This window comes from Aspergillus affinis, assembly GCF_023601865.1.
Source record: "Aspergillus affinis strain CMG 70 chromosome Unknown NODE_13_length_462506_cov_86_819959, whole genome shotgun sequence".
NCBI lineage: Eukaryota > Fungi > Ascomycota > Eurotiomycetes > Eurotiales > Aspergillaceae > Aspergillus > Aspergillus affinis.
Window position 1 is genome coordinate 96,238 of NW_026515794.1, and position 16,528 is coordinate 112,765.

The 16,528-nt window shown below is 53.3% G+C and overlaps 8 protein-coding genes across 8 annotated transcripts; 4 read left to right on the plus strand and 4 right to left on the minus strand.

The window, feature by feature from the left end:
* Positions 1-731: 731 nt before the first annotated feature.
* KD926_001890 (putative mitochondrial dicarboxylate carrier) lies at positions 732-1,979 on the plus strand (the record flags this gene model as incomplete). Its single annotated transcript, XM_053096827.1, has 3 exons — positions 732-879; positions 946-1,031; positions 1,275-1,979. The coding sequence occupies 3 exons, from the start codon at positions 732-734 to the stop codon at positions 1,977-1,979; spliced, it is 939 nt and encodes a 312-aa protein (XP_052959048.1).
* Positions 1,980-2,973: 994 nt separating this feature from the next.
* Positions 2,974-3,911, minus strand: KD926_001891 (cytochrome c oxidase subunit VIb; the record flags this gene model as incomplete). Its single annotated transcript, XM_053096829.1, has 5 exons — positions 2,974-3,005; positions 3,102-3,165; positions 3,258-3,339; positions 3,401-3,541; positions 3,652-3,911. The coding sequence occupies 5 exons, from the start codon at positions 3,909-3,911 to the stop codon at positions 2,974-2,976; spliced, it is 579 nt and encodes a 192-aa protein (XP_052959049.1).
* Positions 3,912-4,055: 144 nt separating this feature from the next.
* KD926_001892 (uncharacterized protein) lies at positions 4,056-4,673 on the plus strand (the record flags this gene model as incomplete). The annotated part of the gene is made up of 5 exons (XM_053096830.1): positions 4,056-4,115; positions 4,203-4,218; positions 4,302-4,364; positions 4,436-4,448; positions 4,571-4,673. The coding sequence occupies 5 exons, from the start codon at positions 4,056-4,058 to the stop codon at positions 4,671-4,673; spliced, it is 255 nt and encodes an 84-aa protein (XP_052959050.1).
* A 290-nt stretch (positions 4,674-4,963) lies between these two features.
* Positions 4,964-5,492, minus strand: KD926_001893 (RNA-binding protein; the record flags this gene model as incomplete). Its single annotated transcript, XM_053096831.1, has 2 exons — positions 4,964-5,104; positions 5,172-5,492. 2 exons carry the CDS (start codon positions 5,490-5,492, stop codon positions 4,964-4,966), a joined length of 462 nt encoding a protein of 153 aa, XP_052959051.1.
* Positions 5,493-6,066: 574 nt separating this feature from the next.
* sec31 (putative protein transport protein (SEC31)) lies at positions 6,067-10,359 on the plus strand (the record flags this gene model as incomplete). Its single annotated transcript, XM_053096832.1, has 8 exons — positions 6,067-6,275; positions 6,356-6,472; positions 6,533-6,638; positions 6,698-6,931; positions 6,984-7,070; positions 7,133-9,899; positions 9,954-10,252; positions 10,315-10,359. 8 exons carry the CDS (start codon positions 6,067-6,069, stop codon positions 10,357-10,359), a joined length of 3,864 nt encoding a protein of 1,287 aa, XP_052959052.1.
* Positions 10,360-11,039: 680 nt separating this feature from the next.
* Positions 11,040-12,323, minus strand: KD926_001895 (peroxisomal membrane protein PEX14; the record flags this gene model as incomplete). The annotated part of the gene is made up of 1 exon (XM_053096833.1): positions 11,040-12,323. The coding sequence occupies one exon, from the start codon at positions 12,321-12,323 to the stop codon at positions 11,040-11,042; it is 1,284 nt and encodes a 427-aa protein (XP_052959053.1).
* Positions 12,324-14,128: 1,805 nt separating this feature from the next.
* Positions 14,129-15,217, plus strand: KD926_001896 (PAPA-1-like domain-containing protein; the record flags this gene model as incomplete). Its single annotated transcript, XM_053096834.1, has 3 exons — positions 14,129-14,726; positions 14,791-14,897; positions 14,954-15,217. 3 exons carry the CDS (start codon positions 14,129-14,131, stop codon positions 15,215-15,217), a joined length of 969 nt encoding a protein of 322 aa, XP_052959054.1.
* Positions 15,218-15,813: 596 nt separating this feature from the next.
* On the minus strand, positions 15,814-16,169 carry KD926_001897 (uncharacterized protein; the record flags this gene model as incomplete). Its single annotated transcript, XM_053096835.1, has 3 exons — positions 15,814-15,913; positions 15,985-16,045; positions 16,115-16,169. 3 exons carry the CDS (start codon positions 16,167-16,169, stop codon positions 15,814-15,816), a joined length of 216 nt encoding a protein of 71 aa, XP_052959055.1.
* Between the last annotated feature and the right edge of the window lie 359 nt (positions 16,170-16,528).

Here is a 16,528-nt window from a genome sequence, read left to right on the forward strand (position 1 = left end):
GTCGGCGGTTGCGGTCTTCGGAGAGGCCGAGCAAAACATCTCGGAGCGGCGAAATGAGAGGCCGAACATATAGTGCATACAATGCATATCGTGCATATACCTACGGGGCTAAGTAGAAGTATATAGACTGAGTATATGGATTACTTGGACATCGATCGTTTTATTGCTGCTAGCGAAGCTGTACCTTCAAGGTCCACAATCTAGCTGTCTTTCGTGTCGGGGGGAAACACTAGATACTCTGGATTTTTCACGCCCTGCAATTATGACGCAACATGCCTGTACATGCATACCAGACAGTTACATCCATTCATCCGTTCAGGTCCGGGATGCCGTTTCCACGCTAACTACTGCCAGGAGATCGAGTATACTCCGTACCTGGGATCCAAACACCTGCCCGCTCCATCAACCACCTTGCATCTCTCGCGAAGAACATCCCCTCGGTGCCAATTCAACGACCGAGCAGAGGATGAAGGCGCAACAGCCGCTACCGAAGATTACCGCTCGCCCGCGAAAACCGAGGCGGTGATTGGCGGACCCCCGCGCAGGATCGGATGGGCGCCGAAGCATCGGAGACTTGATTTATCTCCGGCGCAGAATTATTTCCTGGCGATAGCCTCACCTTTCTTCCTTTCTCCTCACGTCTCTTTCTCCCTTTTTACCCCCCTCTCCCCTCTACCATCTCCCCCCCCCCAACCCGCCCGTGCTGGCATGCCCACGTCTTGTCCGTCAAGATGGCAAGCACCGCGAAGTTAGATATGTCGCAATCTCGGCTGGCCTCTGCGCCCGCACCCGCCCCCGTGAAAAAGGTTCATTATCCTTTTTGGTTCGGAGGCTCGGCCTCTTGCTTTGCGGCCGCCGTTACACACCCGTTGGACCTTGGTATGTTGCTATTTCCCTGGATTAGGCATCATTGGGCTTGGAACTGACAATGCGATAATAGTGAAGGTAAATTCCTTTCGTCGCGTGCTTTTGTCTGGCAAAATGAGCAATTCGTTGAATTCGCTCGGTGTTGCCTTCGCGTTATCGTTCCCGTTCGCTAATAATGGATGCCGATAAAAATAGGTTCGCTTACAAACGCGTGGTCCTGGTGCTCCCTCGACTATGGTGGGAACATTTGGCCATATACTTAAGAACAATGGATTCCTGGGCTTATATAGTGGGGTATGTATCCTGATGCTTTGGACTCACGGTTCACATAGGACGGGCGCCAAAAAGGAAAAAAAAAAAAAAAAAAAAAAAAAAAGAAGTTGCCAGCTGACGGGGAATCTCTCTAGCTGTCGGCAGCCCTTTTGCGACAGATAACCTATTCCACCACCCGGTTCGGAATCTACGAGGAGCTGAAATCGCGCCTCTCGACTCCCGACTCGCCTCCCGGCCTCCTCACCCTGGTTGGAATGGCCTGTGCCTCGGGCTTCCTTGGCGGAATCGCAGGAAACCCGGCGGATGTTCTGAACGTGCGCATGCAGTCCGACGCCGCGCTGCCCGTGGAGCAACGACGAAACTACCGCCATGCATTCCACGGTCTGGTGCAGATGAGCCGCACCGAAGGTCCCGCCAGTCTGTTCCGCGGCGTGTGGCCCAACTCGACGCGCGCGGTCCTGATGACCGCCTCGCAACTGGCCTCGTACGATACCTTCAAGCGCCTGTGTATCCAGAATTTCGGCATGTCCGATAACTTGGGGACGCATTTCACTGCGTCCTTCATGGCCGGGTTCGTCGCCACCACCGTCTGCAGCCCCGTGGACGTCATTAAGACCCGTGTCATGAGCGCCTCGCCGGCCGAGAGCCGCGGCCACAGCCTTCTGGGTCTTCTCCGGGATATTTCCCGCAAGGAAGGCTTCGGATGGGCCTTCCGTGGATGGGTGCCTAGCTTCATTCGCCTAGGCCCTCATACCATCGCTACCTTCATCTTCTTGGAAGAGCACAAGAAGCTGTATCGCTTGATCAAGGGCATTCCTGAGGAAAAGCAAAAAGCATAGATTGTTTATCATTTTGCTTGACGTGCCCTCGTCCGTTATATCATATCCCAGATTTTTCTCCCCCGCGCCTTTCTCTGCCATCTAAATTTCCATATATTGACGTCTCATGTACATGATTTTGGCGAAGCATCTTGGGAGGACAAAAAGTTTGAACATCCTTTTTCATTTTTTTTGTTGTTGTATATACTGCGTTTGGATATGTGTGTGCTTTTTGTTTTTTGTTTTTTTGCCTGTCTTGGCTTTTTCTTTTCTTGTTTTTTTTCTGTCCTCTCAGTCCTCTGCGAGTGTTGTTTCTACATAAACAGCACCGAGATACCCTTTCCATGGACGGATACTCATCAATGCCTATCTTGATGTGCGTATCTGGCACCTTTCACATCTTTCTTGGTTTTTTTATTTTTTATTTTTTATTTTTTATTTTTTCTTTCTGTTCCAGTGCTTGCAATTGTTCGATCTTCTGCATAGACATGTTTGTCTCATCTCGTGGGAAGGAATATCTTTGGTTTCGCCACCACCCATTGTTGGATTGGGTGGTCTGGTTGTATAATGAGTTGGAATAGACGGGGTGGATACCTTCTCCTTTTTACTAGACTTCGTTAGATAGATAGATATGTTTAGATGATTTTGGATTAATTCAATTTAATTCAGTTGCAATCAATCCTCTGGAGGTTTAACTCGGTAAAAGGAATGATTAGACAACGATTTCTGTCAGCAATCCCCAGAAAACCCCAGCAGAGCAATAATTTACAGCTCGGAGCACAGCGCTACCTACTCCAACAAAACGAGCGAGACAAGAAAAAAGATGGCTTCCAAAACTAATTGCGAGTCTATATACGTCCACGAACATACCCCCCGGCGAGCAAGGCCTCCCAAAGGAAATATCAATGGAATGTTTAAATTTCCCGCGATGATTCAGGTAGAGTACATGTTGACACAACAAAACTTGAGGGGGAAAAGTCCAATCAACAATGAGGAAACGGGCAAAAGAATCACTTTACTCCAGCTTGGCGGGGAAGTTGCCGGCCTCTGTATTGTCGCAATTGCAACAGCGAAATGGTTAGTTTTGGTGTTTCGAGTCACCGCTGTTTTAAGCGGTTGTCGGGGAGGGGTGAGAAATCATACCGCGTTGGCCGTCCCAGCGGTCAGTCCAGGCCTTGGGGCAGAGGGAGCGGAAAGCGTGGAAGAACTGAGTTAGGACCGGTTAGATGGGGGTTGTTCTTGGATTGGGGTTCCCCTCTTTTTCCGCGACGGAAGATTGGAGGGAATTGATGGATGTACCTGGGTGCACGGGCGGAAGTCCTCTCCCTTGGCGTTGACACACTTGTAGTAGTCGACGTAGTTTTGCCAGCAGTGCTTGGTCCTGAATTGGAATGATAGGTTAGGAAGAGGAGTGGTATAGTAGAGAGTTGCACGACACATACTGGTTCATCTGGGGGAAGCGAGCATCATAGCCTGTCATTTCATTCCGGATTGTCAGCATCCAACACGCTACCAACTCGTCCATCCGCCACAAAAAATCCTCGACCACGACGGCATTGAGAGCGATCCGATCGACCAGGAACCTAGAAGAAAAACGTACCGGCTACGATAACATTAGCAATTGATCGTGATTTGCGATTGATCGGCCAAGGAATTGGGGACCCGGGATTGAGAAAGCTCACCTGTCACGAACTTGAAGGGCTTGGTCTCCATGACCTCATCGGGATCGGCTTCAGGAATGGCACCCATTTTGACTATGTGGAGCAGAAGAGCCTCTGCGGACAGATAAGAAGAATTGAATTGTCGGGGGGGAGGAGAGGTGGTGGGTGTGGAGGAGGGGAGGAGAGGAAGGAAAGGGAACGGGATGGGGTGAGGTTTGCGCCCAGTGGAGTGGAATGACCCGTGAAGCAGTGAAGCCGGGAGTGACCGCGGGCGGTCTAGCGAGCCACTCATGCGGCAAGATTTCCTAAACACCCGAACGTGACCAAACCTCCCCTTCGAATTGCTGAGCTTCTTCTCTCTCCCGTCGTCACCACTCTCTCCTCCATCCCACCCACCTCCAACCTCCCGTATCGGATCACCCCTTCCAATTCAACCATGTATCCCACTCGTGTCCTGCGGATGCAGGCCTCTCGGCCTTTCTCTTTCCCTGCTCCTGTGAGTTTCCGACTATCCTTGCGAATCCGACAAGCAAAAATGATTCCTTGGCGGCTCCTCGGTTCTTGTGCTAATCAATCCTTACAGAAGGAGAACCACAGCGGTACGCGCTTCCCGATGGCTGGACTTAGATAATGGGGTTTCATTAGGGTTATGCGTCCGAATAGGGAACTAATTGATATCTAGCCCACACCATCTCTCAGCGTCTGCGCACCTTGAAGCGGGTCCCCCCAGAGTTGATCCCTCTCGGTATGTCATTCTTCCGAGTCCTTAAACATCTAGAATGATACCATATTCTAACCATGTATACTGCTGCACAGGTGTCGTCCTTGGGTACGTTTAATCCTTTTGATATTCGATGGAACATCTTATGACATCGGATATCTAATCCGTCACCTTTCCCCATCTCCAACCCCTTCCCCAATCTGTCTCTCAACTGACGCAAACCTCCACAGCGTCGCCGTGGGAGCTGCCATCTACTCCAGCACCCACAAGCTCATGACCGACAAAACCCTGCGTCTCAGCCGCAACGCTCCCAAGAGCCCCGAGGAGCACTAAATTGTACCGCGTTTCATTTGATTGCAACATAGGCGACCCTTTGGTTTTTGTTATCGGCGATATGTATTATTCACCAGGAAGCTGATGTCGCGGGAGAATGAAGAGGTTCAAGGGTGGAATTGGAAAAACTCGTTAAACTCAGCCTCGGGATTGGAGCACGTGTATATAGTACGGCTTTGAACGGAGGATTCTGGAGGAAGAATGCAGAATGACTTGCGTCCCTTGGCCCTTTCCTTTCACTTTCGTCCTATTTCGAGAGGGTATCATCTTTAATGCTTGCCGGTGGGGTTTCATTCCGGTTTCGGTCCTGCGACGTCCAGCTCTTCCAGTCCCTGCATCGGGTCCTGGGGGCGCTCGCTTGCTTCCATTTGCGCCTGTTCGGACGCCATCTTGTCCTCCTCGCTCACGGCGTGTTTCGCCAGGTAACCCTCCTGTAGGGCCGTAGTTAGTAAACTGTTGAAGCATGGAGAAAAGGAAGTAATGAATCGGTCTGCGCACCTGCTCCCAAATAGCGGTTTTGCTACCTAGTCCCTCGTTGCTATCCTTCTGCGGTTTGGCGGGCGCTACTTTGATCGTCCGCCCGTATAGCTCGCTACCGTCCATGTTGTCGATAGCTTCTTTCGCATCATCCGGAAGGTCGAATTCCACGTAACCGAACCCGCGGTGGAGATCGTTCGAGTTGGGAACATCCGGTTTGGGTAGAGTGATATCGACGACTTCGCCAAAGGGAACGAAAGCCTCGGCCAGCGTCTGCATGGAAACCGCCTGGTCGAGACCCCCAACATAGACGGTGCATTTCAGGCGGGCCTTCTCGCTCATGGTGAAGGAACTGGTGAAAGTGAAAGTGCCGGGCAAAGGAACTTGGACGCTAGCAACGGGCCATAAAACGTATCGCGACAGATGGGCAGAAGGTGATATGCCCCCGGGAACTCGACTCGTTCGTCCAGCTCGTTTCTTCTCGGTTTGCGCTCACAGAGACTCATGCAAGCATTCGTTGCCCAGACTTTCTCGGTCGGATTCGCCTGATATCACGTGCGTCCCGCGGGTGTTTTGGCGAGCGGCCCGAAAGGGTTTAGGCGGGTTATCCCTCCTCCCCCCAGCGGCTCCCAGGAGGACACTTGGTTGATTGAGTTCGTAGAACGCCTCGATCGCATCTCATAAACTTGGCAAAATCCCCCTCAAGTCACGATTTAGCAGGAGGGGAGGCTCTACTTTGGACGTGTCTTCTTTTTTTCCCCTTTATACTTTTCTCTAGTTCTTAATAGCTCGTCGCTTACTTTTGAACCATTCCCCCCCATTCTATAACCTTGGATTGTCAGACCGTCCCTGAGTCCGGTCAATTGATCTATATTCTTGCCTTAACTCTTTTTGTGCCGCTCCTTTACTTTCCAACATGGTGCGTCTGAGGGAGATCCCCCGGACGGCCACGTTCGCATGGTCCCCCGGGGCCGCATCGCCATTTATAGCAACCGGAACTCGCGCTGGCGCTGTGGATGTTGACTTCTCCAATGAAACGTGCCTGGAGCTCTGGGATCTGAGCTTGAACAACCAGGAAGCTGGTGGGGAGCTGCAGCCGGTGGCTAAGATCGATACTGATTCTGGGTAAGGAGCTACTCGGAACTTTCCAATCAACAGTTGAAACGTCTGGAATGTCGGGCTGACTTGTGTTTGCTTTTCTCTAGTTTCAATGACCTCGCATGGACGGAATCCGAAGACAATTCACGGGGAATCATCGCCGGTGCTTTGGAGAATGGATCGTTGGATCTGTGGGATGCCGACAAGCTGCTTAGCGGATCAAGGTTCGTGGAGGGACAGGAAGGCTATAGATCTCCTGGTCAGGTAGCTGATTACTTGAACAGCGATGCCGTCATGTCGAGGAATTCCAAACATTCAGGAGCTATCAAGGCTCTTCAGTTCAACCCGAAGCATTCGAATCTGCTGGCTACCGGAGGCGCCAAGGGAGAGGTATTTGATCCGATTTCGGTAAATATTGGAGGAACGGTTGTGCTTATGGTTTCGAACAGCTCTACATCTCCGACCTGAACAACATCGCGAACCCGTACCGACTTGGAGGCACCGCTGCCCGTGCCGATGACATTGAGTGTCTGGACTGGAACAAGAAGGTGCCGCACATCCTGGTTACCGGTAGCAACGCGGGCTTCGTCACCGTGTGGGATGTCAAGACGAAGAAGGAGAGCTTGACCCTGAACAACATGGGCCGGAAGGCCGTTAGTTCTGTGGCGTGGGATCCTGAGAAGGTAAAGAGTTAACCTCTTATTTGAGACGAGCATAGCTTCTGACATGGAATAGCCCACCAAACTCGTCACGGCGACCCCTTTGGAATCCGATCCTCTGATCTGCGTTTGGGATCTGCGCAACTCTCACGCTCCGGAAAGGGTGAGCATGATAGCCTTCCCCTCGTACTGACTGTGGAGACTGTTATCGCTAACCCGTTACAGATCCTTCGAGGCCACGAGTCCGGCGTGCTGTCGCTGTCCTGGTGTGCACAAGACCCCGATCTCCTCCTCTCGTCCGGAAAGGACAATCGCACTATCTGCTGGAACCCGCAGACCGGCCAATCGTACGGCGAATTCCCCGTGGTCACGAACTGGACTTTCCAGACTCGCTGGAACCCTCACAACCCCAACTTCTTTGCGACCGCCTCGTTCGATGGACGCATTGCCGTCCAGACTATCCAGAACACCGGCAATGAAGCCGCTCAGACTATTGCCGACCAGAACCAGGCCCTTGACGGAGAGGACTTCTTTGCGAAGGCGCAGACCCAGCCTCAGGTGTCGAGCTTCTCGCTACCCAAGGCTCCCAAGTGGCTCGAGCGCCCCTGCAGTGCCGCTTTCGGTTTCGGTGGACGAGTCGTCTCCATTGGGTTGGCGGAGAAGGGCCAGCGTGCTTCGAAGATCAAGATTAGCCCCTTCGAGGTGGACGAGGCCGTCGGCAAGTCCACGGAGACCTTTGAGAACGCCCTGAAGGAGGGTGACCTTCGCAGCATTTGTGAAACTCGCGCTTCGGGCGCAGCCAGTGACGAGGAGAAGGCCGACTGGAAGGTTATTGAAGCGTTAATCTCCAACGACCCCCGGAAGAGCCTGGTCGAATACCTTGGGTTCCAAGACCAAGCTGATGAGGCTGCCGATTCATTGGCCAAGCTCGGACTGGACAAGGAGGGAGAGGAGGATGTCAACGGAGAGCCGGTGAAAGAGTCCCGCGGGTCGGGAGCCAAGAAGCACAGGCGCCTGCAATCGATGTTCGATGCGAACCCTGAGGAGGACAACTTCCTGTCGGATCTGGCTGCTTCCAAAGGAGCCAAGACCAACAACCCCTTCCAGATCTTCAACGGTTCTGAATCCGATGCCGAGAAGGGTATCACCCATGCCTTGCTTGTCGGTGACTTCAACAAGGCCCTTGATGTCGCCCTGAAGGAGAACCGCATGTCCGATGCTTTCATGATCGCCATCTGCGGAGGTCCGAAGTGCATCGAGAAGGCGCAGGAGCACTACTTCTCCAAGCAGACCGAGAGCCCCAACTACGTTCGCTTGCTCGCATCGATCGTCGGCAAGAACCTGTGGGACGTCGTGTACAATGCCGACCTTTCCAACTGGAAGGAAGTCATGGCGTCGCTGTGCACTTTCGCCGAGGAGAAGGAATTCGCTGACCTCTGCGAAGCGCTGGGTGACCGGCTGGAGGAGCAGATCCGGGCCACAGATGACAAGGCCGCCCGCAAGGATGCCTCGTTCTGTTACCTGGCTGGATCCAAGCTTGAGAAGGTTGTCTCTATCTGGATTGAAGAGCTCCGCGAGAATGAGCAGCAGGCCATTGAGACCGCTTCTGATGACTCTACATTCTCGATCCACGTGCGCGCCCTGCAGGGACTGATCGAGAAGGTGACCATCTTCCGCCAAGTGACCAAGTTCCAGGACACCGAGCGAACCAAGGAGTCCGACTGGAAGCTCGGTACTTTGTACGACAAGTATATTGAGTACGCTGACGTCGTGGCTACCCACGGTCGTCTGCAAGTTGCCCAGAAGTATCTCGACCTTGTTCCGGAGAAGCACCCCGAGGCTGAAATCGCCCGCAACCGCATTCAGCTGGCTACGAGACAGGCTCCTGCCCAGCGAGTCCAGCAGCAAGTGCGCCCTGCGTCTAGGACGACCACCCCCATGACCAAGCCTCTTCCTCCGGTCACGCAACCTAGCGCATATCAACCTCAGACCACCTTCTCACCAAGTGCTGCTGCTGCTCCCAACATGTACGCGCCGCCGACGGCTGCTTCCAACCCCTATGCTCCTCCTACTGCGGCCGCCGCCAATCCTTATGCTCCACCAACTTCCGCGGCTGCTCCTAACCCTTACGCTCCGTCGACTGCTGCTCCTGCTGCGAACCCCTATGCTCCCGCTGCCGCGGCTACCCCAGCTCAGCCAAACCCCTATGCCCCCGCATCTGGTAGCAGCTACGCTCCCACGGGTTACCAGCCCACGGCCGTGCCTACGTACGGTGCTCAGCCATTAGGCGGCGGCGTGCCTCCCCCGCCTCGTGCATCTAACCAGTCTCCGGCTACCGTCACCACGTACACCACCGCAACCAACCTCCCTGCCTGGAATGATCTGCCCGAGGGCTTCGCAAAGGCTCCCACATCCCGCCGAGCAACCCCTGCCGTCGCTGCTGCACCTGTCGCTGCGCCTTTCCCGAACCAGTCGCCTACTATCGGGGGTCCGCCACCAGTAGGCGCCCCGCGAGCACCTTCCGTTCCACCCCCACCGAAGGGCTCCGCGCCTCCGCCCCGGGTGACCTCGCCCCCTTCGGCCCACCAGTCGGTGTCTTCGATCCCGGGTGTGATTCCGCCAGCCAACCCCTACGCCTCCCTGCCTCAGTCTCCTCCAACAGCCACCATGGGAGTGCCGCCGCCATCGCTTCCTCGCGGTCCCTCCCCGTACAATGCGCCGCCGTCGATGCCCCCACCCACGAATCGGTACGCCCCTAGCCCGGCAGCTCAAGCAGCAAGCCCCCAATTGCAGACTCGCGCACCTGTCCCTCCTCCTCCCCAGGCAGCCGCCTCTCCTTACGCCTCTCAGCCGGCACCAATTCCTCCCCCTGTAAACCAGTACGCCCCTGGTGCGCCTCCCCCCATGCAGCAGGCTCCTCCCCCGGCTGCGGGATCCCGTCCTAGCACCGCTTCTTCGCAAAGGAAGGCCACGCCCGCTCCTCCCAAGTACCGTAAGTTGACCCTCGAACCCCTTGGTCAGGCCGGACATTAACTTTCCCTCTTAGCCCCTGGTGATCGCACTCACATCCCCGCGGATGCCATGCCCGTCTACGAAATACTGTCAGCGGACATGCAGCGTGTCAAGTCCCGGGCCCCGTCTTCCTTCAAGGCGCAAGTCGATGATGCCGAACGGCGATTGAGCATCCTGTTCGACCACCTGAACAACGAGGATCTGCTCAAGCCCAACACCGTTGCGGACATGGCCGAACTGGCTCGTGCCATTCAGGCTCGTGACTACGAGACGGCGCGAACGATCCACATCGACATTATGACCAACCGGACTGAAGAGTGCGGTGCCTGGATGGTAAGTTCCCTTTCCCCCTTTACATATCCTCCAAGGTCAAAATCGCTAATTAAACTTTCTAGGTCGGTGTGAAACGTCTCATCAGCATGAGTCGCGCTACCCCGTAAATGATTCAACGATCCCCGTGATCTGAATGGTTCGGTTCGGTTCGTTGTATGGGACAGAACACTCGCCTATCCTACGATCCTACGATCTACGAACCCATGAGCTTTATGTACGAGGCAAAAAGAAAAGAAGAACTGAGGTATACGTATCGTGTTATGTGCTGGTTGTTGAAGAACCGTGCCTACTCGCCATTGTCATGATTCATTTCGAATGCTTGATTTTCGATATGCCCCATGTTATAGGGGGTTTTTTTCTTTATTTAGAAGTTGCTTTATCTCTCTCTTCATATGTCAATGTTACTATAATTTGTTTCTTTATTTGAGTTCCTCTTTATCTGGTCTGATAGAGATGGTTAGAAGAGAAGAGAAATGACCATTCTCATTGGATGGATAAAGGGCTTGTGCGGGCTTAGATTATGGATATAAGTATTTCTTCGCTTGTAAACAGTCTACCATGATGTCCATGTCGGTCGTGGCCAGTCGATAACAAATTTAAGCTACTCATCTTATGTTCATCAAGACGTAGGTATAGTATAGCAAGCATGAGAAAGAATCGTCAGATCAAGCACAAAAAACATGAGCAGAAAAGAAAATCAACAGCACTTTGCACAGATGGTATCATTAATTGCATCAAATCCCACCCACACCCCCTGCAGCTCATGATACATAAAACCTACATTGTCTCACCGTCCTAGGGAAAGACTCGTGCCCACTCGTCCCCGACTCGCGGGGAAGTTTCTCGCGCTCAACAAAGCCCCCTTGACGCCTCTGATCTCCGACCGGAAGCTAGAAATCGCATCCTCTTCGCCCTTGCCCATGCCAGTCGCGTTGCCGTTACCATCCATACCTTGGGAGCCATACACCCCGTAGCCGGAGACGGCGCTGTACCCCGGTTTACTGTAGATCAGGCCGTCCAGGTAATGATGCAGTTCGTTGAGACCCGTCCGCGCGGAATCGTCAACAGCAGACGATTGCTTCTCGATGTCTGCGAACTCCCGCAGATGGGACGTGAGAATCTCGACTCGCTTGATATGCGTGTTCACGGTCGCCGTGGGGTCGGGGACATTCTCGCCGTCTTCTTTGGGCTTCGACTGCGTCGCCTCGAGGTCCTGCGATGTCTGCGTGGCCACGTCCCGATGGAACAGCTCCGTTGGGTCCGAGGTGATGGAGTCGGAGTCCTCGGAGGAAGACTCGTCGTTTGTTTTCCGGGCGGTTAGCTGGGGCGGTATGACGGAGACGTTCTGCTCTAGCTTCTCGTTCAGCTTCTGGAGGTTTTCCGACGCCGTTTGCGCCAGATCGTGTCGTGCGCTAGTCAGGTTCGCGAGCATCGGCTTCACAAGGTATTCGCTTGCGCCGTAGATACTGGCTCCGATGCCGGCGGCGCCGTAGAGCGTGTAGAGGATGCTTTGGAGGGAGACGAGCGGTGGGGGCTTGGATTGGTGGACGAGGAATTCCGGGTATGTGATGATCGGGGGAACGTCGCGGGGCGAGGACAATGGTGCCGGGCTTCTGGTAGTGTTGGCGTTGGTGGTGCCGGTGGATGTGTTTGTAGCGGGGGAAGTTGACGATGAAGCGGTCGAGCCACTGCTGGAAATCTGGGCCTCAGACTCGTTCTCGTTCTTGGATGGTGCATTGACGGAATCCGGGGAAGTGGTCTCCGTGGAGGTATCGGTGTTGGTGGCTTCGGGGTTTCGCGATACGCCCAGTAGACTGTCGATCTCGTTGTTGTGGAGACCCTTGGATTCTAGGAAGGAGATTTTGCGATCGATGGGGGCGTCGCGGATGGCATCATCTTGCAGGAAATTGGTTGCTTGCTCTAGGAGCGTTGATCGAGAGGCGTCGGTCTCGTTCTCGTCGGAAGCGGGCGACGGTGTGGAGGCGGAGTTGGGTTCGGGGTCGCTGGGAGCAGTGGCGTTGGGTTTTTGCCAGTCGGGAATCGAGGCGCGGTTGGGTTTGGGGTCGGACATGATGATTGAGGATGTATGAGGAAAGAAGAGTGAGAGAGGAGTGAATAGTGACGTGAGAAAGGAGGAGAGAGAATGGGTGAGTGAATGGGGTTGATAGGTAGGGAGAGCTGGGAGTTTGGCCGAACGGTTTGGCGCTGACCTCGGCTGTATCGGTATTGTCATGTCATATGCTGCCCTGGCCATTTCGGAGATTTGCAGGTATGGATTTACAGGTGGAATGGACTGTCCCCATCAAGACATGTCTTTCTTGTCAATAGAGATGACTTGGATGTCTCTTCCGTTTCTTACTTGGAGATTGGAAGTTCCCATATTCTGCTGGAATGAAATTGGCTGTTTCCACTACGTTTCAACTTCTGCAATATCCCGAAGTATATACCTGGATGCATCCACTCACGCGACAGCCGGGAACGTCCATGTTCTACACATATTTTGTTGATCTTCTGACCGGGAAATCTTAGATAGGAAGCAGAATCCCGTACTCAACGCTTATTTTCCAAATCGAACAATATAGCTGCATATGGAGAGAAGTGCATGGCGATGGGACTGGGAGTAGTCAGCATGCCAAGAACCTTAGACACCGCCCGGCAGAATGGTCGGCGATGATCGAATCGCATCGGAAGTTCAGCGTCCTTCCGAGCACTTTTGTCCCGTCGTATACTCGGCCTCATATCCTTTTGCTCACTTCTATATATATACGTATCCCATATACTGCTGATTTGACCATCCTTTGCGTGTTCAGATCAATTCTATAAAATCCCACGTGAGTGTCCCCATCTGTGTTCGTATCGCTCTGCCCGGGCGTTTCCTTCCAATTCTCTTCAGCCTCCCGATGTTTCTCGTTTGCGCGCGGTGGTCTGCAACCCCTATTTTTTAATTACTGTTCTCTGTTTTGCTACTCCGGTTACTGGTGTTTCTCCATCCAAGATCCCTGTCCATCCAGACCAAGCCAATGTCACCTCAGAGCCCGTGTTGCGAAAGAAATGCAGCGACGTTGGATTCGCCCTTTCAGAGCGTCCGGCGTGCCTAGCCAGGGTTCCAGATCAGAATGCTCCCATTGGTTCCATCGCGGCTGTCAGCTTCGAACCTCCCAAGTGGCGTCAACAGATGTGATAGCGATTGATTGATGGCCTGTGCCTTCCCGGACTGCGTCAAAAAGGACTGAACGCTGGCCCGCGTCGCCAGCCGGTCACCACCACCGGACCATTGCCATTGTTCGCTTGGGATGTTGCATCGTTGCTCGCTCCCCTCCCTCTTTATTTCCCTCAACTCCCCTCCATAATTTCAACCGTCCCCTCTCATCTGGAGATCGATGATCCCCCCAACGCTAGCACGGATGTCCATTCTCTCCCATCCAAGTGTTTGTGCGTCCTGCGCAACCCTCTGAATCCGCCCCTCTATTAGCTCTCTACGGGATTCAGATTCTCTTTGTTTGCCGTCTTACAAAATCCTACTTCTCTGCCCTGTCTCTGAGTTAATTTCCTCCTTTTTATCCTTTCTTCTGTTCACATTTCACACTCATTTGCCATCGTCTCCTATTTTCCCCGTTTGATATTTTGCTTCATCTGTTCTTCTTCTTTCTCTTTCAACACAATCGGAGCGATCGCCGGTCGATCTTTGTCTAGCTTATTATGTCTTTGCGTCGCTCGCTTCGTGCTCGCCTTGCGAGAGATGATCCTCTTATATTGAATTCTAACGTGACTTCTAGGTCTACTAGACAGACTAGGACTGTCGCAGTTTCTCCAGCAGTCACGGTAGTTCGACTTGTGGGAGAGGAGTCGAAAGAGTCGGTTTATTTGCTTTTTAAAATGCCATCAAGTAAGCTGCGCGACGCCACCGGTGGTGGTACCCGTGGGGGTGCTGCGACGAGACGCTCAGTCAACGTCTTCACAGAGAATCCCATCGTGTCGGGGCCTCGGACTAGTCGTCCCCGAAAGAAGCTCGTGGAGGTGAATACGAGCGACGAGGAAGACATTGATGACCAAGAGGAAGACGAAGTCGACGATGAGGATGCCCCCGGGGAGGATGACGAGGATGCCGATGCCGATGGTGACTTGGACATGGACGATGCCCCACCTCAACCTCCGGTTTCAAAGAGACATGCCAAGGCTTCGGCAACTTCTGTGGCCACGTCTAAACCCGTCAAGAGTGTTGAGGCCAAAGAAATGCAAGCGGATGATGACGATGATGAGGACGACGAGGAGCTTTCCGAACCAGACTCCGACGCCGAAGGCGAGCCTGATGACCTTGAGGAAAGTACCTTAGGGAACGTTAACGGAGGCGATGAGCAGCTCGATGACGACGACATGGATGAAAGCGACGACGGATTACCCTCCAACGACCCGAGCAAATTGACCAAACGGCAAAGGGGGAATTTAGGCAACGACTTCTTGCAATTGCCGATGGGTGAGTTTTCTAAACCCCGAATTTTGCCCCTGTCATGGGAATGTTCCATCTAACTGAGGAACAGAGCCCCAAGTCAAGAAACATTTGACCGCGGAGGAGCGCCAAATGCGACGGGCGGAGATGGCTCGGCGCCGAAAGAACCTGAGCGAAAAACGGAACGAAGAAGAAAAAGTAAGCTTTCTTGTCTCCCTGGGTCCTAGCCAAGGGGATGCTAATGATACACGCAGATGGACACGATAAACCGACTTCTACGAAAACAAGCCCCCAAACGTCGTGGTCGGGTTCCCGCAGCTGAAGCAGCCGAGGCTTCTGCAGACCAAGAGGGACAAGAAGTCGAAAGAGCAGACCCAATAATGGTCAGATGGGTGAGCGGTCGCGCAGGCAGCAGAGTTGGCGTGCCCGAGGAATGGTTTGGTACTCCGGCCGGCCGCGTCTTTGGAGAAGGTCCGCTTGGAAACAGCGGACCCAGAAAGCTTGTGGAAGAGGTATGAATGACTAGAGTTGGGTGGAAGGGCGCAAACGGACCAGGCGTATTCGGATCGATTTCATCAGTACAAGGGTCGCAACTCGGATTGCAGGCGGCACAGCACATGACATGTATTTTGGCGGGCATTTCGGAGCTGGGACGATGCATCCATTCAATCAGATTTCCTTTCTTGTGGAAATGACCTAATTATATACATTTCGTCTTTCAAGTAGTAGTTTAGTGCAAGAGAGGAAACGTCTATTGGTATCATTGACTTTAGCACACTATTATACAAGGATTGATGATTTGAATGAATCGCTCGACATATGAGTTTAAGGCCTAGTTCCGACTTTTCACACACGCCGCAATTTGCCAATCGTGGTAATCAACATTTTGTATATCGCCTGGAGAGCTCAGCTCTTTCAAGGGTGACAGAATGTCAACGTTGATTCCCCCCACATCCCGCAACCTCTTCATGAACAATTGGGACTTGGACCAAGTTCAACCGGCAGCCCTTCAGCACCTTGAGGCTGTCGCATTGTCGCCCAGAGTCGTCACGGAGTCATGAAAATAGCCCCTCATCTACCATCCTGAAATCCCCTCCGCGCATACCATATCTGATTATTGGCTTCCATTTCCGCCCTCTTCCCTACCCGGCGTCAAATCCTTTGCGTTCGAAGTGGTGTTGCTTTGGCCTTGCGGTTGCGGGGCGCCTGGAGCTCTATTCGATGCAGTCAATATTAAAACCGAGTGTTCAGGACCGGAGAAAGCGAGCGCATAAAGGGGACATACTGCTGCGATGTCTCCTGTTCGGACTGGAGTTCGCGGAGAGCCGGGTTGAATGCATAGTATCCTGCGCAAGAGAACGGACCAGTAGTTAGCAAGAATGTACTGTATTATGCGGCTTGGAGCAAGATCATACCAGTCCACACCCCCATGCCGATGGCCATGAGAGCGGGAAAAAAGTTTCGACTCATGGTGTGCTGAATGCTTGGGAAAACAATGACGCTGCGCAATGAAGAGGTCTAGAAAAGGCTGATGGGGCCGAGGAGAACCGACCCTAAAGGCAGCCGGTGCTAAGCGGCAGAAAGGCAAATCGCATCGCCAAAGTTCCGCCCCGTCGCGTCTCCCCACATTTTCGACGCGTCTTGACTAATTGCCTCCGAGGCAGGTTTGTTCGTTGCTTCAATTCACCCTTGACGATTGACGACTCACTGGTATCAACCTGGACGTTTTGGCTTGACCTGATCCACCTTTGAGGTGGTGTTCGATCTCCCCTCGCTCGATTTCCTCCCTGGCTACGACGGTAATGGAGATCTAAGGCCATGGGCTATCG